This window comes from Scyliorhinus torazame, chromosome 10, assembly GCF_047496885.1.
Source record: "Scyliorhinus torazame isolate Kashiwa2021f chromosome 10, sScyTor2.1, whole genome shotgun sequence".
In the NCBI taxonomy this organism is placed as follows: Eukaryota; Metazoa; Chordata; class Chondrichthyes; order Carcharhiniformes; family Scyliorhinidae; genus Scyliorhinus; species Scyliorhinus torazame.
In genome coordinates, this window is record NC_092716.1 from 40,454,177 (window position 1) to 40,476,865 (window position 22,689).

At 46.2% G+C, this 22,689-nt stretch overlaps 1 protein-coding gene across 2 annotated transcripts in view; it reads left to right on the top strand.

Annotated features, from left to right (window-relative positions):
• tmem231 (transmembrane protein 231) overlaps positions 1-20,748 on the top strand; it is a 48,131-nt gene extending 27,383 nt beyond the window's left edge. For both annotated transcript variants that reach the window (XM_072517971.1, XM_072517972.1), the window contains exons 4-7: positions 7,262-7,405; positions 12,432-12,513; positions 12,630-12,733; positions 19,931-20,748. In XM_072517971.1, the coding sequence (XP_072374072.1) occupies positions 7,262-7,405; positions 12,432-12,513; positions 12,630-12,733; positions 19,931-20,095 (495 nt within the window). In that variant the 3' untranslated portion in view covers positions 20,096-20,748. The remainder of the gene's footprint in view (positions 1-7,261; positions 7,406-12,431; positions 12,514-12,629; positions 12,734-19,930) is intronic.
• Positions 20,749-22,689: the final 1,941 nt, after the last annotated feature.

Sequence of the window (22,689 nt, forward strand, 5' to 3'; positions counted from 1 at the left end):
TCGTCTGCCAACAGCCCCACCTCCAAGCGCCACAGCGGGCGCTGGTCCCTCTCCTCCCCCATCTCCAAGTCCACCCAATGCGGGGCGTGGTCCGAAATGGCTATCGCCGAATACTCGGTATCCTCCACTCTCGCTATCAGCCCTACTCAAAATGAAAAAGTCGATTCGAGAATAAGCCTTATGGACATGTGAGAAGAATGAAAATTCCCTAGCCCCCGGCCTTGCAAATCTCCAAGGGTCCACCACTCCCATTTGGTCCATAAATCCCCTCAGCACTCTAGCCGCCGCCGGCTTCCTACCCGTCCTAGACCTGAAGCGATCCAGTGCCGGATCCAACACCGTGTTAAAGTCTCCCCATTATCAGGCCCCCACTTCCAAGTCTGGGATCCGACCCAACATACGCCGCATAAAACCCGCATCGTCCCAATTTGGAGCATACACATTGACCAGTACCACCATCTCTCCCTGCAACTTACCACTTACCATTATGTACCTACCGCCGTTATAGAACATTACAGCGCAGTACAGACCCTTCGGCCCTCGATGTCGCGCCGACCTGTGAAACCACTCTAAAGCCCGTCTACTATCCTAACAAATGATTAAAAAAGTAGAACCCATACATAATTGAAGTAGCTTTGACTGGTTTCTTGATAAGGGCAGTGACATAAATTGGGTTTTAACTGAGCTTTTTAAATCGCGAAACACAACAGACTAAAATACAAATTAAAACTGTACTGGGTTATCCACCAAAAAGCAACAACAAAAACTCAAAAAAGTAAATTAAAAACATGCAAAGAGCAATTGGCATTTTGTACAACAGAAAACTATAACCCGCAGTCTCCAAAACCTCAGCCTCTTCCAAGCAAACAAGACATTTAAAAACATTTGCGTTGCCTCAACATGCACAAAAATATTAGATTCACAAGCATTATTAACATTTCACATTATGAATGATTTGGAAATAAAGCAACTTATGGAATGAAACCATAAGAAACAATAACCACAATGCTCGACGCCTCGAATGACACCTTCCCCACCAAGATCGCCACCCCTTGATTTTTGGCATCTAGCCCCGAGTGAAACACCTGATCTACCCACCCTTTCCTCAGTTTTACCTGGTCTGCCACCTTCAGGTGTGTCTCCTGGAACATAACCACATCCGCCTTGAGCCCCTTCAGGTGCGTGAACAGGCGGGCCCGCTTAACTGGCCCATTCAATCCCCTTACATGCCAGGTTATCAGCCAGATCAGGGGGCTACCCGCCCCCCTCCCCTGCCGACTAGCCATGACCCCTCCTCGGTCAGCCACGCGCCCGTACCCCACACCCGGCCCGTTCCCCACAGCGGCATACCCCCGTCTCGATTCCCCCCCACCCCTCCCGGCTAGGGCCCATCCTAGCTGGTTTACTCCCCCCATTGCACTTCCGCAAGTCAGCTGACTCCTGCTGACCCCGGCCACTCCCGCCTCCCCTTCGACTCCTCCCATTGTGCGGCACACCCTCCTCTCCCGCTCCCCATCCACAGGCTCTCCCCCTCCCCCCTCCGTTCTAAGCGCGGGAAACAATCCTCGCTTCCCTGCCCTGGCCCGGCCCCCCCCCCAGTCTTTGGCGCGAGGAAAAAAGCCCGCGCTCTCCACCTCCCAGGCCCCGCCACCAACCAAAACAGTGCCCAACCCGCCCCATCCACCCTCCCCAACCCGAAAGAGAAACCACAGAGAAAAAGAAACCCAAAACAATGCAAACACCCCCCCCGGAACAAAAAATAGGCGTAACATATCCACCGCAGTCCCCAATCGCCCATCCTGACCCTCGGTCTGTGTCCAGCTTCTCGGCCTGAAAAAAGGCCCATGCCTCCTCCGGAGACTCAAAATAATGGTGCCGGTCCTTGTAGGTAACCCACAGTCGCACCGGCAGCAACATGCCAAACTTCACCCCCTTCCTGTGCAGCACCGCCTTCACTCGATTGTACCCGGCCCTCCTCTTCGCCACCTTCGCACTCCAGTCCTGATATATTCGAACCTCCGCGTTCTCCCACCTGCTGCTCCTCTCCTTCTTGGCCCACCTGAGCACACACTCCCGATCGACAAACCGATGGAACCGCACCAGCACCGCCCGCGGAGGCTTGTTAGCCTTGGGCCTCCTCGCCAACACTCTATGGGCCCCTTCCAGCTCCAGGGGCCCCTGGAAGGACCGCGCTCCCATCAGCGAGTTCAACATGGTGACCACATAGGCCCCCACCTCTGGCCCATCCAACCCCTCCGGGAAGCCCAGAATCCGCAGATTCTTCCGCCGCGACCGATTCTCCATCTCCTTGAACCGCTCCTGCCATTTCTTGTGGAGCGGCACGTGCGCCTCCACCTTTACCGCCAGGCCTAAAATCTCGTCCTCGTTGTCGGAGATCTTTTGTCGAGCCTCTTGGATCGCCACCCCCTGGGTCGTCTGTGTCTCCAGCAGCTTATCAATAGAAGCCTTCATCGGCTCTAGCAGGTCCGTTTTAATCTCTCTGAGGCAGCGCTGGATACCCTCCTGTTGCTCCTCCGCCCACTGCCTCCACGCTGCCTGGTCTCCGCCCGCCGCCATTTTGTCCTTCCCTCCCTTCTTCGGGTCCACCACCACCCTTTTTATTGCCCTGCTCCTAGTTAAAGCCATATACTGACAGGGAGCTGTTATTAACTCCTTCCCACACCAGGAAACGTCAAAGAAGTTCCATTTGGGGCCCTGAAAAGAGCCCAAAAGTCCGTTTTTGCGGGAGCCGCTGAATGTGCGACTTAGCTCCGCATAGCTGCAACCGGAGGTCTCGAGAGGGAATCCTTTTGGCAGTGTTCGCTTCACCAATCTGCCCCAAAAATCTGTGGAAACTCCTGAAAAAGGTCTGAGTCCGTTCCAGTCGGGAGCTGCCGAATGCGCGACCTACTCCTCCATGGCCACCACTGGATGCCTCGTCCCCGCTTCTTCAATGGCCTTGGTGAGATCTTTTTACAGTTGTTCCCTCTGCTGCTAGAATTCACCTTTAATAAAGGCCCTCAAGTCAGCTTGAAGCCTTTAAGCTTGCTCTTCCCCCGTCTGCATGCTGGAAGAGGCTTTTGCCTTTCCTGCAGCTCCAGCCAAATCTTTTACTGTTTCTGCCGGGTCTGGTAACCAAGAGACATACCATTCCTGGGGGACACTGTCGGGGGAATGTTGCAGTCGTCTTCCCACACCGGGAAATGGCGGAAAAATTCCGTTGGGGGCCCTGTAAAGAGCCCAAAAGTCCGTTCCAAGCGGGAGCTGCCGAACATGCGACTCAGCTCTGCATAGCCGCACCCGGAAGTCTCGCCCGTGAGCAAAGATGACTACTCACCTCCTCTGCTCCCCACAGAAGCCCTTCCGCCATGTTCCAATTTTTCAAAAGTAGTACTGATCGGTGCCAGCGTGAGCACTTGCTGGGGAGGCCGCTGAATGACGGGAGGCTGTTGGATATGGGGTTTCTCTCGTTAATTGGATGGAAATGGGGCTTAAGTGGTGATAAGGTGATAAGACGAGATGGTTCAAGTATTGGTTAGACACATTGCAAGGTAGGCAAGGAAAGGACATCCAAAGCAAGAGCTGTCTGAATTACTAAAGGTCGATATGAAGCAGGAAGAGAGGACTTATGATAAATGCCATGTTGATAATTCAATAGAGGCCAAGCTAAATACACAAATAAATAAAGGGAGGAATTGAAGAAGGAAATAAGAGGGGCAAAACAAATGTATGAGATTAGAGAAGATCTTAGTGGGTATGGATCTGAATGAACGAGAAGTGATGGATAAGGAGGGAGTGGTGGAGAAGCATGACTCATACTTGCAAGGCCCTCCAAAATCAAGTTGTGGTCTCAGGGCTTCAAAAAGGATAGCTTGGTCCCCCGGCTGCACCGATTCAAACATGTTTATCATGAGGATCCATTATTATGGAAGCCGAGTGAGAGTTTGGCTCAAGATGGATTGGAACTTTATGGGAAAAACAAAATGTTAGATAAAGCTTTGTGTGAAGAAATGTCAAGACAGGCTTTTGGTAGCAAGCTGTATCACTTGTTTTTGTACCAGACAAATTGCAGTAACAGCCTTGGGAAGGGTTGCGCTGTGTTGAAAATAATCATAATTAAGATAAAAGGCACAGATGGAATGCGAGGGGGCTGCCCTCCGAAATGAACCAAAAAATGTGTAAGAACTGCTGTTAGATGTATTGAATTTGGCTTGCTGTTGAAACTCTCAAGAGATACAGTGGTCTTAGCCCTGGCCAAGAAATAAACATATGTTAAAGTAACGAGGTGTTTGACTGATCATTTCATCCGGACTGGCTGCAAAAGAATCCTCATTTGGTGTCAGAAGTGGGATTTCAAGGCGCCTCCCTGGAACCTGACGGCGTAACAGACTGATCGCAATCGGACGCTGAGGAGGGAATTGGCCACCAAACGTGAGTAACCTTCGTTACCACTTTGGTTTCCCCCTCTGCTGTCCCGAGTGTGGCCACGCCCTGCTGTTCGGTTTCGGTGGAGACTCTGACGAAATCAAAGCAGTCCGGCGAACCCGTTACGAAGAAGGGTTGAAAGGGTTGGAGTCCCAGGAAGGTTGGATCTTCCTAAAGTCCCGGGTTGGAAACCTTGGGAGGTTAGAGTCCTCCCTAAACAGTCTGGGTTGGAGTCCCTGGGAGGTTAAAATCCTTCCTAAAGTCCCGGGTTGGAAACCTTGGGAGGTTAGAGTCCTCCCTAAACAGTCCGGGTTGGAGTCCCTGGGAGGTTAAAATCCTTCCTAAAGTCCCGGGTTGGAAACCTTGGGAGGTTAGAGTCCTCCCTAAACAGTCTGGGTTGGAGTCCCTGGGAGGTTAAAATCCTTCCTAAAGTCCCGGGTTGGAAACCTTGGGAGGTTAGAGTCCTCCCTAAACAGTCCGGGTTGGAGTCCCTGGGAGGTTAAAATCCTTCCTAAAGTCCCGGGTTGGAAACCTTGGGAGGTTAGAGTCCTCCCTAAACAGTCCGGGTTGGAGTCCCTGGGAGGTTAAAATCCTTCCTAAAGTCCCAGGTTGGAAACCTTGGGAGGTTAGAGTCCTCCTTTGATCTCTGGGTAAATGAGTGATGATGATCCTTAGGGTTGCCTAATACCTTCGCGATAAAAGATGGTTTTCGATAAATAAGTATATCAACTGGTGTCTAGACTTGTTCGACACTTCGGGTTGATCAGATTGTATATTACGGAGAACGGATAACTCTGTCCAAATTATATATTATAAAATTTAAATGGTGGTGCGGATAACACCTAAAGGAAACATAATAAACAGGGCTTGACCGTTGCGTGCCCTGTCGGAACACTCGAACAATTTCTTAAATCTGTTCTGTCTTTAATTCTCTGAGTCTGTCTGTCTGTTAGTTCTGTCTTTGATTCCCTGAGTCTGACAGTCTGTTTAAACCAGTCCTCTCTCTCTCTCTCTCTCTCTTTTCATGTTTCATTTCCAGACTTTGACCTTCCAACGGTCACTTTCGAACAATTTGATTTAGCCTTTTGATTGGGCAACGAGGCAGGATAACCCCGTTTAAATTCTTGATTGAATAGGCGATTTAGGATCGCTACCAAAATTAAATAGGAAACCACAAGGATCATCCGAGGATAGGAGACAATGGGTAATACTTTAGATAGTACCTCTGATAGTGGAAGCGCGCTTCAAGCTCTTTGTGAAAGACGAGGAACTCATGAACTCAGGTTTCAAGGGGGAGTGTGGTAATCGAATTTGTGAACAATTCATAGAGGTCCCACTGGTTCCACATTGCCTGGAAGACAAGTCTCCAATTTGTCAACCAACACACTCATTGGCTTCTCTCCCCCATCTAATCATTTACCCTCCTTTAAACCATCAATAATTAGAATCAGCAATCTGGGCGCAATCAAAATCATATTAGTTACAATATATTGATTGGTTCATATTAAATGATAATGATCAAAAGCATAAAGATCATCAAAGTGATCTGAGCTGCGAGACTCGAGAGTCTCAGCCAGTTCTACGGGATGCTCCTGTGGAAGAGGCTGAAACGGAGGCAAGTTGCTCATTTGTGTGTGGAAGAGACGGAGATGTCCATTGCTTTGATTCCAGTATGGATAATGGAACAGGCTGTCCCATCTCATTTGTGCATGCGCATATGTGTGTAATATGATGGTGTGCCATGAGTGGTGCTCCTGCAAATATGTCTTTCACCCAGAAACTGCTTCCTGTCACCCACAATCATGTCCATGGTCTGGGACATAACTCACAGGGGATAGTTTCTGCTGTAATGATAATCATCGCAGGATATTACAGTTCAGTTTTTGCAGCACATATCTTCCTTTGAAAAAAGGTGCGACATTCCTTGGTCTCTCTTGGGACTGAGTATAACCCACACAGGAACTTTCCAGACAGTCACTGAATTATATCTCAGAATTTACATACTCAGCCATTTTTGGCTTGTAGCTCCTTTTTAAAAAATATATGTCTTTCTTAAAAGTTCAATATGTCTGAAAGTAATTTGGGGCTATGATCCATTGTCATGACAGTGTGGATTCTGTTTCTACCTTAATATAAGTTACGCCCATTTCCTCTAATGCTAGAATGTTGTCTCTAATTAGTACAACTACCCACCCACCCCTCATCTTCATTCCCTATCTTTCTAAATATGTTCTGTCCTTATATCCTACCAATACTGTTCTTTATGTTCCTTTTATCCCTACAATATCTGGCTCTTCATTCCAAATTAGCACTTCCAATTCCCCTGTTTTGTTTCAAATCTTGTGCACAACTAGATTTGTTTTTATTAATTGTTGTCCTCACTTTATTTTTAACAGTCATTTTGAGTGTGCGCTGCCCAGCTCATACTGTACAAAGTTGCTGTGGATTAATTTTTATTTATTTTCCAATTAGCCCAGGAAAGGATCCCTTGCCTGTTACCTACTTCAAAGATAGACTTAACAGATAAAACTTCATCAGGCATCTATTCTCATATCCTCTCATGGACCTCTTTATTTCAGTGGCAGAGGACCTAATTTCTTTATCCCTCTGTCTACAATGGGGAAGGAAAACATTTTATTTTTTTCCAGGAATCAAAAGGAAGTTTGCCTTTCTGTCCAACTTCTTTCCAAAATATTTCCAAAATCTTACATTGGAAATGTGCAGCACTTTCCCTGTCCTCCCACCATCCCCTCAAACAACAGTACTCGCAACAGTAATACTTCGCAAACATGGAAGATCTGCCATTAGCTGAACTATGTCATGATGTTATTTACAGAGAATGTCTACATTCATGATGCAGAGTATGGCATATGCTTACTTCTCATCCTCCATACCTGGGTCACAGTTTACTGTGAATGGTGACTTGAAGCTGCATCAACGAGAGCCACTTCGACACAAAGGTGTTGACACACGTTATAATGTAAGTTTTCCTTTTTTTTAAGTTTATATTTTAATAAGAATAAGGAATCTCTGCCTTGAAGCTATTTGTGAACAATAAACTCTCACCATGATGATTTAAATATTTTCTAAATTTATGTCTAAACTTGAAAAATATCTTCTAATTGAAATGATGGCGACTGAAACTGTTCACTTTCTACATTTGCATGTCTCAATAAACAGTGCCATCTCAGCAGTTTAAAGATTTTACTAAGTTGTATTTATTTGACCACTGATTCCATATCAAGAAGACTACATTCAGATTTGTACACATGGTACTTTAAACATTCAGTGAGGATGATTTTATCCTAAGGCATTCAACTGGATATTGATGGGCGAAGTTTGTCTGATGTTGTTGCTGTTGTAAGGTTCAAGCCATTTCAGGCCTAACCTTGATTTATATGTTACCAGCAAGCTGCAGGTATCAAATTGCTGCAGGTACCAAATTGACACTTTGACGTAGGTTGCCAGTTGGGAAGAACCAAAAATTGGCACAATATTATGCAGAATCAGCTGAAAGTCAGAACTGGGGGTTAGAGAGGCATTCTGGGAAGGGTGGATGTTGGTCTTAAAAGGGCAGGCATATGAAAAAACGAGTGGAGGATTGACACTACTGGATAGATTGAATAGACAGCAGAGGCACGATGGGCTGAATGGTCTTTCACTGATTGCTGTTCAAACCATTTAACACTGTTAAGATAAGCGGAGCATTCATTGCACACACTCTACCCATTAGTATCTCAGAATTGAGGCCCTGTATATGTAATAGCGCTCCGATTTATATATTTCGAGTAACCTCCCACCTCCACTTAGGTGCTCAAATCTGGATCCTGCTTAGGATGGTCGTCATTGAAGCATTGTAAATAAGGCAGCAAAAGGTCCAACCAGCATTTTTGGACTGCTGATGCACTTTTTTTCACAGGCAAGGGCATCTAAATTCTGCTGTAAAAAAAAAAAAAAAAAAATGCAGAGACAAAAAAAAAAATGCTGTTTTTCTCGAGGCAATTACGAGTACCCAATTATTTTTATCCAATTAAGGGACAATTTAGCATGGCCAATCCACGTAACCTGCACATCTTTGTGTTATGGGGGTGAAACCCACGCAGACATGGGAAGAATGTGCAATTTCCACACAGACCGTGACCCCGGGCCAGGATCGAACCCGGGTCCTCAGTGCCGTAGGCCTTAGTGCTAGCCACTGTGCCACCGTGCTGCCCAGCAATTAGCTGCTGTTGATTGGAGGGAATCATAGGAATTATTTGATCGATTCATATGGACCAAACAGCTACTTATTCTGCACTTAGCTTTGTGAGGTGGTGCGGACAAGCACCACAATCTCGATCCTAGTGTCCAAGTATACTCTAATGAAGAAACTCTTAAAAAACAGGTCTTTACACTTCATAAAGAATTACTGAGTGGGACTTATTACAGATATATAGTTGGTAACCAGTTACATAAAAAAAAAATCTGGGGTGTTGCTTCAAACAAAATGTGTTATGGGTTTATTTGGTGTCTCAATGATGCAATTTATATGTTTAAACATGAACCGAACAGTCTTAACTATTTACAGATTCCAGGTTTGTCATGCATGGTGCTGCTCACCATGCAGATAGCGGCTTCCAACTGTCACTAATGAGCACCAGTTGCTTCCAGAATGTTCTCTCCGAATTTAAGACCATGTGACTCTACATCATACTGTGGGCGGGTCCTTCGACATCACAATGGCACGCAGGCACATACAACATCCCCATTTCTTCTCAAAAGAAAACTTTCCTCTCTTTCAACAGAGTAACTATTTGTAATGCAATCTTTACTTGCTATCCCTTCTCCCTCACCTGACGTAATAGTTGGAGTGATTCTGAGGAGGTTCACGAGATTGATACCTGGAATGAGCGTCTGTCTGATGAGAAAGGATAAAACAGGCTGGGCTTGTCTGCACTGGAGATTACAAGAGTGAGGGGTGACTTGATTTGAAGTACATAACATCCTGAATGGTCTTGACAAAGTGGACGCGAGAAAGGATGTTTCTTTTTTGTGGGTGAGTCCAGAATTAGGGGGCACTGTTTTAAAATTCGGGGTCGCCCTCTTGGAACAGGAATGGGGCGAATAATTTTCTCTGCCAGTTGTGCAACTTTGGAACTCCCTGCCTCAGGATGCCATTAAAGATTTTTAAGGCCGAGGTAGGTAGATTCTTGTTAGGAAAGGGAATCAAAGGTTAGGGATTCAAGATTATTATGGGTAGATGGGAATGTGGAATTCGAAACACAAACCTATCAGCCAAGATCTTATTGAATGGTGCAGCAGGTTTGAGGGACGGAATGGCCTACTTCTGCTCCTATTTCATCTGTTTGTATAACACCAAAACGGTAAGATATGGTTGCATGATAAATTTAGCAAAAACTTGAACGAGGAAGTTTGTCTTCACTAAAGGAACAGGTCATTTGGAATTAACTTTGTGGATTATCAAGCCAAAAAACCCTAAAATCCCCTACCTAGTTTCCAGGAATGTTGTATTGTAGGTTGCTTATTGATTTTAAAATGGTCCAAAGTACCTTCCTCATTAAAATTTATACCATGTGATCTTATGTGTGTACAGTCAGTTCAGTCTACGGGGGTGGGGGACAGTGTTAGTGAATAATTAGAGTGAATGGTCCACTGATCAAAGAGGATTATAAATGTGCACACATCAAGGGAAGTAGAGGGCAAAGGCTGAACATGGTGTTGTGCAAAGTAGAAGTAAGAATAATTAAACATACTAAATGCCAGAACCCTAATCTTTTAATTACATATTTGTTAGTTCTCAATACTTGGGCTTGAGAGATTGAGGCCTGCCCCAAGGTTTGTGGCAGCACCCACTTCCCTATTGCCTCCTCAAACAACCCCGCCATCAGTGGTGCCAATTTGTCCTTAAATTTGTTATAATACTCTACTGGGAACCCCTATGGCCTTGCCACCTTCCCCGAATACATCCTCCCAATTGCCTCCTTTAGCTCCTGTTCCCCTACCAACCTCTCCAATATGACCCTGTCTTCCTCCGCCAGCCCTGGGTACTCCAGCCCGTCCAGGATCTGCCTCATCCCCTGATCCTCCCCCGGTGGCTCCGACCTCTACAAATTTTCATAGAACTCCTCAAACACCCTGTTAATCTGGTCCGGGGCCACCACCAATTTCACTGTTCTGACCCACATCTGGACAATTTCCCTTGCCACTGCCTCCCTCCGAAGCTGGCCTGCCAACATGCCTTCTCCCCATACTCAAACTGCTCACCTTGCCCGTCTCAATTGACGCACCGCCATCCCTGTGGATAACCGATTAATACTAGCCTGTAGCTCCCTTCTTCTATTTAAAAGTGCTGGATCTGCAATCCCCACGTACCTCCTGTCCACCTCCAACATCTCATATATCAGCCTTTGCCACTCCACCTCTCTTTATCCACCTTGGCCGTAAACAATATCACCTGTCCCCTCCACCGCCTTCGGGTTTCCCATATCACCGCCTGCGATACTTCCCCCGTGCAATTAAAACCCACGTACTTCTCAAATACCCTCCCGATCTTTTCACTAAAACTTTGGTCCCCCAGCAGCCCCACATACAATCTCCACCCCAGTCTCTGCACTGTGCCCTTCTCCAAGACCAGGTCCACCCAATGCGGCGCATGATCAGAAATTGCTATCGCCGAATACTCTGATCCCTTAACCCCAGCCAACCCCTTCCCTACTACAAAAAAGTCTATCCTCGAATAAACCTTGTGAATCAAGGAGAAAAAGAGAAAAACGAATACTCCCACTCCCTAGGGTGCAGGAACCTCCACGGGTTCACTCCTCCCACCCACTATTAACTTGTGCAAATCCAAGTCCGGAATGGCCCCCCATACCTTCCTCACGAACCCTACATCATCCCAGCTAGAGCCATACATACTTGCCAACGCTACCAACCTCCTCTCCATCGCCCCTGTTACTATCACATATCTAACCGCACCCCCCCCCCCCCACCGGTCCGCCACCACCTTCTCCACCTGGAACTTGCTGACCAAAACTGCAGCCACCCACGCCCTACTGTCGAACCCCGAATGAAACACTTGGCTTACCCAACTCTTCCTAAGCCTCACCTGATACTTTACTCTCAAATGAATCTCCTGTAACATAACCACATCGGCCATTAAATTTTTTAGGTGCGCAAACAGCCTTGGCCTCTTCATTGGCCCTCCCAACCCCGTCACGTTCCACGTAACTAACCTAACCGGGGGTCTCGTCCCCCCCCACCCCCCAATCCACTTCCTCTCAGAAACCCTCACCCAGTATCGAATTTCCCCCCCCCCCCCCCAACCACATTCCTCCTAGGCCCATCGAAACCTGTTCACCAGGATCCAATGTCCGCAGCCCTTTTCCCCCACCATACCTCCTTTATTAGCCGACTTAAACCTGCTAGTGTGGGGCCCCCTGCCCAGGCCCCCCTCTCCTTCCCCCGTCCCAGGAAAACAACAAGAAAATACATACCCCCCTCAAACAGACATACCCAGTGCAAACCCCAGAGAAAACGTCGCTACAAAGACCGAACCCCCCACTCTTACCTTATCCAAAACAACAACTCTACCCCATTTAACCCATATAACAGCATGAAGTAAAAAAAAAAAAGAACTATATACACTCTTCAAGTCCTCTCCCCTCGGTATAAGACCAATCCTGAGACCCATTCCTCACTTATACCCCAATCCTTCTACCTTCACGAACGCCTCTGCCGCTTCCACCGTCTCAAAATAAAAGTCTCTGGCGTTGTAGGTTACCCTCAGCTGGGTACACTACGTCAAACTGCACACCACTATTATACAGTTAATACATTCATTTTAATAGCATCCTAACATTTTGTGACAAAAGACTGAGCTAACGACCAACTTGTGTATTATGGACTATTTGCATACTACCATGTGTTTTTGATAGTCCAATGAAATGTCAGTCAGATAAATGGATGAACAACTGAAAGGATTTTATATATTATTTTGTATTCCCTAGGTTTCAATATTTAATGATGGCAGTCCATTTGCAAGTGCCTATGACGTGGCACGTGTTATTGCATCATATCAAGATAGAAATGGTGAGGTTTTCATTGTTGTGATATTGTGAATTGGTACAACGATATCAAATATTAATCACAGACCTACATTTTTCCCTTTGAGTCTAATTTGGACACTCTATCTTTTTTGTTTTTAGTGACAACAACTTTTAGCAATCAGTACCCTGTGTGGACAGCAGGAAGAGCTGCTGATGCTCCATTTGTGATTAATGCAGTCATCAGATATCCTGTGGAAATTATCACATATCCTTTTTAAAATTCAAGATAACGTTAAAAGTTGTGATCTGTCATTCGGGATTCTGCTCGGGCAGTGATTTTTTAAAAATTGCTTTTTGTTTCATTGTTGGTTATCGGTGAAAATCCTTTAATGTGATTGGCTGTTTAAATAGCCTGTTGATATCATTGGTGCTCCAGGCTGTGAACACCTTGTAAAAATTGCGGCAATCAATTTCCGTAACACTGCACGGTGATAAAGTTGAAAATCTTACCACTGAGATTGCTAGGGTTCTCAACAAGACAAACACCGGGCCAGTATTCTGAATGTAACTGACATTTAGAATTCCGTGTTGAAGTTCAAACAATTACATTATAGTGGTAATATTTTTTTCTTTTATGAAATTACACTGGATGTTTTATTGGCAAACAAAGAAATTACAAACATACAAAAATGACGGGCTGGAAAAGACCTGCTGGCCAATTAAGCCTGCCTTACCATCATGCCTAGACACACTCTCACCCTCCCACAAGCATGAAATCTCCTTGGGGAAGGCAAAAAAATAATTTGTCGGGAAATTGTCCTGTTATTTGTTGCAACAACCATCTGCAGTTCCGACCTGGTGGTAGTTAGGCTGTTGTATGCAACCTTAGTCAGATCCCATTTGGAGTACTGCATTCTGTTTTGGGTACCAGATTTCTTGGAGGAGCATAGTAACCTTGGCGGAGGTGCAGCACAGGTTCACCAAAATGACCCTGATTCGAGGGTTAAGTTATCAGGAAATGATTGCAGAAAATTAGCTTGTATACACTTATGTATATGAGATTGAGGGTTAATTTGATCAAGTTGGTTGAAATGTTAAAAAGCACTCGATAAGGCTTGTAGAGAACATATTTTGTCTGTTTGGAGAATCAAGAATGAGGCTAGATGTTTTGGGATGCTTTACAATCTCCTCAATGATGGATGTAGGAAATTTACCTGCCACCTTTTCAATTTGGCTAAAACATAGCAATGAGAGGAAATCTTTTCCCAGGTTTATTCAGCAATGCTTCAATGTCACAAATTAGGATATTTAAGACATTCATGTAAGCATGAAGTGATCATTAGTAGATTTAAAATTGTTGTTTTTTGCCAGCCAGGCTATGTGCTCGTTGGAGTTAATGGATCATTATTCAACTTTATGGTCCATTTGTAGCATCATGCTAAAGTCTAATGCCTTCCGGCTATACCTCGTCAGTTCTATGGCTAGAAATGATGCTCTCATGATAAATGAATATATTATTTTATAATCGGTAACAGTCAATATGATCTAAGGCTCAGAATTCACTATCCCCCATTTATTACATTGTAACCCAGATCTAGTAGTCTTCAAAGTATTACGGATTATAATAGGAACAAGAAGTATAAAGAATCGAAAATGAAAGACATTATATAATGCCTTTCATGACCTCATGAGGTCCCAATGAGCTGTCAGCCAGTAAGATGATAACTTTTATCTGCCAGCTATTGCTCAGTTTTTGGATTGAAGTCCAAACACACACAATGCTACACTGTCGGAGGTACTGTCTTTCGTCCTGCCTTCTCGGGCGCATGTTAAACATAAGAACATAAGAACTAGGAACAGGAGTAGGCCATCTGACCCCTCGAGCCTGCCCCGCCATTCAATGAGATCATGGCTGATCTTTGTGGACTCAGCTCCACTCTCCGGCCCGTACACCATATCCCCGAATCCCTTTATTCTTTAGAAAGGTATCTATCTTTTTCTTAAAAACGTTTAAAGAAGGAGCCTCAACTGCTTCACTGGGCAAGGAATTCCAGAGATTCACAACCCTTTGGGTGAAGAAGTTCCTCCTAAACTCGGTCCTAAATCTACTTCCCCTTATTTTGAGGCTATGCCCCCTAGTTCTGCTTTCCCCGACCAGTGGAAACAACCTGCCGGCATCTATCCTATCTATTCCCTTCATAATTTTATATGTTTCAATAAGATCCCCCCCGCATCCTTCTAAACTCCAATGAGTACAGTCCCAGTCTACTCAACCTCTCGTCATAATCTAATCCCCTCAACTCTGGGATCAACCTAGTGAATCTCCTCTGCACTCCCTCCAGTGCCAATACGTCCTTTCTCAGGTAAGGAGACCAAAACTGAACACAATACTCCAGATGTGGCCTCACCAACACCTTATACAATTGCAGCATAACTTCCCTAGTCTTGAACTCCATCCCTCTAGCAATGAAAGACAAAACTCGATTAGCCTTCTTAATCACCTGTTGCACCTGCACACCAACTTTTTGCGACTCGTGCACCAGCACACCCAGGTCCCTCTGCACAGCAGCATGTTTTAACATCTTACCGTTTAAATAATAATCCATTCTGCTGTTATTCCTCCCAAAATGGATAGCCTCACACTTGGCAACATTGAATTCCATCTGCCAGACCCTAGCCCATTCACCTAACCTATCCAAATCCTTCTGCAGACTTCCGGTATCCTCTGCACTTTTTGCTTTACCACTCATCTTAGTGTCGTCTGCAAACTTTGCCACATTGCACTTGGTCCCCAACTCCAAATCATCGATGTAAATTGTGAACAACTGCGGGCCCAACACTGATCCTTGAGGGACCCCACTAGTTACAGGTTGCCAACCAGAGAAACACCCATTTATCCCCACTCTCTGCTTTCTGTTAGTTAACCAATCCTCTACCCATGCTACCACTTTACCCTCAATGCCATGCATCTTTAGTTTATGCAGCAACCTTTTGTGTGGCACCTTGTCAAAAGCTTTCTGGAAATCCAGATATACCACATCCATTGGCTCCCCGTTATCTACTGCACTGGTAACGTCCTCAAAAACTTCTACCAAATTAGTCAGACACGACCTACCCTTTATGAACCCATGCTGCGTCTGCCCAATGGGACAATTTCCCTCCAGGTGCCCCGCTATTTCCTCCTTAATGATAGATTCCAGCATTTTCCCTACAACCGAAGTTAAGCTTACCGGCCTATAATTACCTGCTTTCTGCTGACCTCCTTTTTTAAAAGTGGTGTCACGTTTGCTGCTTTCCAATCCTCTGGGACCACCCCAGAGTCTAGTGAATTTTGATAAATTATCACTAGTGCGTTTACAATTTCCCTAGCCATCTCTTTTAACACTCTGGGATGCATCCCATCAGGGCCAGGAGACTTGTCTACCTTTAGCCCCATTAGCTTGCCCAATACTGCCTCCTTAGTGATTACAATCATCTCAAGGTCCTCACCCATCATATCTTTATTTCCATCGGTCACTGGCGTGTTATTTGTGTCTTCCACTGTGAAGACTGACCCAAAAAACCTGTTCAGCTCCTCAGCCATTTCCCCGTCTCCTATTATTAAATCTCCCTTCTCATCTTCCAAAGGAGCAATATTCACCTTAGCCACTCTTTTTTGTCTTATATATTTGTAGAAGCTTTTACTATCTGCTTTTATGGTCTGAGCAAGTTTACTTTCATAGTCTACCTTACTCTTCTTTATAGCTTTTTTAGTAGCTTTCTGTTGTCCGCTAAAGACTTCCCAGTCCTCTAGTCTCCCACTAATTTTTGCCACTTTGTATGTTTTTCCCTTCAATTTGATACTCTCCCTCACCTCCTTCGATATCCACGATCGATTTTTTTCCCCTTTCTACCGTCTTTCTTTTTTGTCGGTATGAACCTTTCCTGAACACTGTGAAAGATCGCTTGGAAGGTTCTTCACTGTTCCTCAACTGCTTCACCATGAAGTCTTTGCTCCCAGTCTACCTTAGCTAGTTCTTCTCTCATCCCATTGTAATCGCCTTTGTTTAAGCACAAAACACTCGTGTTTGATTTTACCTTGTCATCCTCCAACTGTATTTTAAATTCCACCATATTGTGGTCGCTCCTTCCAAGAGGATCCCGAACTATGAGATCATTAATCAATCCTGCCTCATTACACAGGACTCGATCTAGGACCGCTTGTTCCCTTGTAGGTTCCATTACATACTGTTCCAGGAAATTATCCCGGACACATTCTATAAACTCCTCCTCAAGGCTGCCTTTACCAACCTGGTTAAACCAATCGACATGCAGATTAAAATCGCCCATGATCACCGCTGTACCATTTCTACATGCATCCGTTATTTCTTTGCTTATTGCCTGCCCTACCATCCTGTTACTATTGGGTGGCCTATAGACTACTCCTATCAGTGACTTTTTCGCCTTACTATTCCTGATTTCCACCCAAATTGATTCAACCTTGTCCTCCATAGCACCAATATCATCCCTTACTATTGCCCGGATGCCATCCTTAAACAACAAAGCTACACCACCGCCCTTACCGTCCATTCTATCCTTTCGTATAGTCTGATACCCTTGGATGTTTAACTCCCAGTCGTGACCATCTTTTAACTATGTTTCAGTAATGGCCACTAAATCATAGTCATTCACGATGATTTGCGCCATCAACTCATTCACCTTATTCCGTATACTACGAGCATTCAGGTAAAGTACACTTGTGCTGTTTTTTTATATCTTTGTTATGAATCCTAACACCTTGATCAGTAACTTTTCGCAAATTATTTTTCATCTTACCCTTTCTCCTAATTTTCCTTGTTTTGAACCCATATCTCTACATAATAACCTGTCACGTAACCTGCTGCCTTGCTCTCAATTAACCATTATACTGTCCATAGCTTTACCCTTCCCTTCCCCCCAACTTGCTAGTTTAAAGTCCTTGTGACCAACCTATTTATCCTATTCGCTAGAACACTGGTCCCAGAATGGTTCAGGTGAAGACCGTCCCAACGGTACAGGTCCCTCCTGCCCCAGTACTGATGCCAATGCCCCATGAACTGGAATCCCTCTTTCCCGCACCACTCCTTTAGCCACGTGTTAACTTCCCTAATTTTTTCAACCCTATGCCAATTGGCCCGTGGCTCGGGTAGTAATCCAGAGATTATAACTCTGGAGGACCTGTTCTTTAATTTAGTCCCTAGTGTTTGATAATCCCCAAACAGGTCCTCTTTCCTAGTCTTACCTACGTTGTTAGTCCCAACGTGGACCACAACAACTGGATCCTCCCCCTCCCTCTCTCAAATCCTTTCAATCCGATCAGAGATGTCCCTCACCCTGGCACCGGGCAGGCAACATACCATGCGGGACTCACGATCTGGCTTACAAAGGATGCCATCAATCCCCCTAATTATAGAATCCCCTACAACTACCACTTGTCTTTTTGCTCCCCCCTCTTGAATGGCTTCCTGTACCATGGTGCAGTGGTCAGTCAACGCATCCTCCCTACAGCCCTCTTCCTCATCCACACACGGAGCAAGTACCTCATACCTGTTGGACAAGGTCAAGGGCTGAGGCTCCTCAAATCCTAAACTCAGGATCCCCCTACCTGCCTCCCTTGCAGTCACACCACTCTGTCCCTGACCACTGACCGAATTAACAGTACTTATTCTACCGGGTGTGACTGCCTCCTGAAACAAAGCATCCAGGTAATTTCCCCCCTCCCTGATGTGCCGCAGTGTGTGCAGCTCGGTCTCCAGCTCATCAATTCTGAGCCGAAGTTCCTCGAGCAGCCAACACTTGCCGCAGATGTGGTCACTGACGGTCTCAATGGGATCCACCAGTTCCATCATCATACAGCAACAGCACATCACCTGTCCAGCCATATTCAACTAGTTAATTAATTTAAATAATTAAAAAAAATTTTTTTTTTATAGAACCTCAAGGATAAACCTGAACACCAACAAAAACACAGCCCTCTCTCGCCACTCACCCGAACTCAGTCACTCATCTAAATTCAGATGCACTCTGTTCCAATCAGCACTCAGTCACTCACCTAAACTCAGATGCACTCTGTTCCAATCAGCACTCAGTCACTCACCTAAACTCAGATGCACTTTGTTCCAATCAGCACTCCGTGTCTAAAGGCATTCCTGCCACACTTTTTGTACCCTGCCTGATTTCCAATGAGCCAATAGGCCCGCTCCAGGAAGTGAAGTCTCCAACTGCCACTCGACCTGTAAACTAAGCACTTTTAAATATGCACTCACCTCTCCCAGCAACCCTGCAGCCTGTGGCCTGCTCCAGGAACTGGTCTCTTTTAAATATGCACTCCCCTCTCCCAGCAGCCTGTGGCCTGCTCCAGGAACTCAAAGATCCTGTGGCACTATTTTTAAAAAGAGTAGAGGAGATTTCCCTGGTATCCTGACCAATATTTATTCCTCCATCAACACCATCTTCTTCGTTCATATGACTTTGGGAGCAGAAGCTGCTGTCACAATTTTAATGTCAAGTTCCCTAACCAGTCCAATGCCCTATTGGAGAGCAAATGTATGTCACTTCTCAAACTTGATTTGGAGACAAGATGTTATTATGTGCTCTGTAGTTTGGCCAGGGTTGCTGCAGTCGCAACCTGACATGGTTTTGTGTATCATCTGCCATGCCCAGTCCTTATTCTATTGATAGCTGTTCACATGCTTCAGGGGAGATTGAAACCTGATTTGAGAGCGGGTGTTTTCTGCTCAAGCTTTCCCCCAAGTTTCATCAATATTATGGCGTTTGAAATGTTCGATTGATGTCAAAGAAGGAGTTTCATAGAGCCATGTGGCGAGTTGGGAGATCTGGAACTCTCTATGGATGGGGAAGTCCAAGTTATTTCTCTGCATTTTTCTCCATCCCCTCGAGTGGAGGGAGGGTTGATATTTGAGAGAACTGGTAAGCACTGAGTTAGAGCTGACCTCACAGTTCAAGAGATTATCCTCATTACTGAGTGAAGCTGTGTGCCAGTGAGTTTGGTGTGATGGCTTGAAGCCCATGCAGGTGAACAATACTCTGCTGCTGAGAAGACCAGAAATATGGGGGGCGGCAGTTTTTGCACCCCTGCTTGTGTGGACGGGCGTATGGGTGACACTTCCTAAGTATTCTCTTTTCCTTTTGTTTTTATTTCTTATAACTATTATAATCTGCGTTACTTTCAAGGTTACTCGGTGTCCATGACTGAATTTCAAACCATAGACCACTGCTTCTGCTCAGTATGGGTGTACAACAAGCAAAATATGTGAATGCAGGACATCTGAAATATAAAAACAAGAATTGTGGAAAATGTTCAAAAGGTCAGGCAGGAATCTGCTGACAAGTCTGTTGCAATACTTATACATGGTTAAACTTCTACTCATGTATTTTGTATTTACTTCCTTCTGCGTGTTTTGTTCCTTAATTGTGATTTTACCTATCGCCCTGGTTTCTGGGAAATGATCAAGGTGGCTTGGATCCAATATGTCAGCATTCTTCTCATATTTTTGTGGGTCTTTGCGAAAATCAAGCTCTTTGTCTTCCAAAATCATGTGTTAACTGCTATAATGGTGCCGCCATATAAGCAGCACCAATTGTAACTAACTACTGAAGAACTGTGTTCCTGATCCCAATTCACAGCAGCAATCAAATATTTAACAAGTCATGTTGTCATATCAATATTTGATCCTTAAGTGCAATTTACTTCTATATATGCAGGATACCTCAAGTGCAAATTTTAATCTGTATTGCTTGCATATCTGTGTGAAGTAAGGGTTAAGTACAGTTATAGAAAAGGTGCTAATCACAACCTTTCCCTCAGCAAAAAATATATTATGCCCCATAACACCTTTCATAGAATTACAAGGAATTTTAGAACAGAGAAACAGGTCATTCCGCCTGTTAGTTCAATACCGGTGCTTATCCCCCCAACTTAGTTCCCCAATTTAATTCATCACATTCTATCAACATATGGGGCGAGATTCTCCGACCCCCCGCCGGGTCGGAGAATCGCCGGGGGCTGGCGTGAATCCCGCCCCCACCGTGTCCCGAAGTCTCCGCCACCAGAGATTCGGCGGGGGTGGGAATCGCGCCGGTTGGTGGGGACGGGAATCGCGCCGGTCGGCGGGCCCACCCCCGCCGATTCTCCGGCCCGCGATGGGCCGAAGTCCCGCTGCTGGAATGCCTGTCCAGCCAGCGTGGATTAAACCACCTTTTGAATGGCGGGACAAGGCGGCGCAGGCGGGCTCCAGGATCCTGGGGGGGGGGGGTGGGGGGGGGGCGCGGGGCGATCGGGCCCTGGGGGGTGCCCCCACGGTGGCCTGGCTGACGATCGGGGCCCACCGATCCGCGGGCGGGCCTGTGCTGTGGGGGCACGGTTTTTCTTCCGCCTTCGCCATGGTCTTCACTATTGCGGAGGCGGAAGAGACCCCCTCCCCTGCGCATGCGCGGGGATGACGTCAGCAGCCGCTGACGCTCCCGCGCATGCGCGGACCCGCGTCGCCCGGCGAAGACCTTTTTGGCCCCGGCTGGTGTGGCGCCAAAGGCCTTTCCCGGCAGCCGGTGGAGCGGAAACCACTCTGGTGCAGGCCAACCCCTCAAGGTGAGGGTTTGGCCCCTAAAGGTGCGGAGACTTTGGAGCGGCCCGACGCCGGAGTGGTTCCCGCCACCCCATCACGCCGGGACCCCCCCGCCCCGCCAGGTAGGGGAGAATCCCGCCCCTGGTCCGAGACCTTAATCCCTCATGTATTTATCTGTCTTCACCTTAAAAGCATCTATGGTTGGAAGTTATTCATGTCTTGCACAGAATAATCACAGCATCACTCAGTGCAGAAGAGCCTTTCGGCCCACCAACAGGTGAAAAATGCCTAACCTTCCTACCTCATCCCATTTACCAGCACTTGGCCCATAGCCTTGAATGTTCTGATGTGCTCATCCGGGTAATTTTTTTTAAAATTTAAGAGTACCCAATTCATTTTTTCCAATTAAGGGGCAATTTAGCGTGGCCAATCGACCTAGCCTCCACATCTTTGGGTTGTGGGGGCGAGACCCACGCAAACACGGGGAGAATGTGCAAACTCCACACGAACAGTGACCCAGAGCTGGGATCGAACCTGGGACCTCGGCGCCGTGAGGCAGCAGGGCTAATCCACTGCGCCACTGTGCTGCCCCTCATCCAAGTAATTTTTAAAGGATGTGAGGCAACCCGCCTCTGACACCCTCCTAAGCAGTGCACTCCGGATCGTCAACCACCGTCTCGGTGTTTCCTCACATCAGCATGGTAGTACAGTGGTTAGCACAATTGCTTCACAGCTCCAGGATCCCAGCTTCGATTCCCGGCTTGTGTCACTGTCTGTGTGGAGTCTGCACGTTCTCCCCGTGTGTGCGTGGGTTTCCTCCGGGTGCTCCGGTTTCCTCCCACAGTCCAAAGTTGTGCAGGTTAGGTGGATTAGCCATTCTAATTTGCCCTTAGTGTCCAAAATTGCACTTAGTGTTGGGTGGGGTTGCTTGGTTATGGGGATAGGGTGGAGGTGTAGGCTTGGGTAGGGTGCTCTTTCCAAGAGCCGGTGCAGACTCGATGGGGCGAATGGCCTCCTTCTGCACTGTAAATGCTATGATCATCCTCTCTTCCAACCCCCCCTCCCCCCCAAAAAACCTCCTATTCCTCACCTTGGACTTGTGTCCCCTTGTAACCGACACTTCAACTAAGGGGAGCAGCTGCTCCCTAACCACCCTGCCCATGCCTCTCATAATCTTGTACATCTCGATCAGGTCGCCCCTCAGTCTTCTCAGCGCCAGCAAAAATAACCCAAGCCTATCCAACCTCTCGTCATAACTTAAAATGTTCCATCCCAGGCAACATCCTGGTGAATCTCCTCTGCACCCCTTTCCAGGCAATTACATCCTTCCTATAATGACAGTACTCCAGCTGTGGCCCCACCAAGGTTCTATATAACTCCAAAATTACCTCCCTGCTTTTGTAATCTCTGCCTCGATTGATAAAGGCACATGTCCCATATGCCTTTTTCACACCCTATTAACCTGCCCGTCCGCCTTCAGAGATCTTTGGACAAACATGCCAAGGTCCCTTTGTTCCTCAGAACTTCCCAATGCCAATCATTGAATACTTCCTTGTCAAATCACTCTTTCTGAAGTGTATCACCACACGCTTTTCTTGGTTAAATTCCATCTGCCG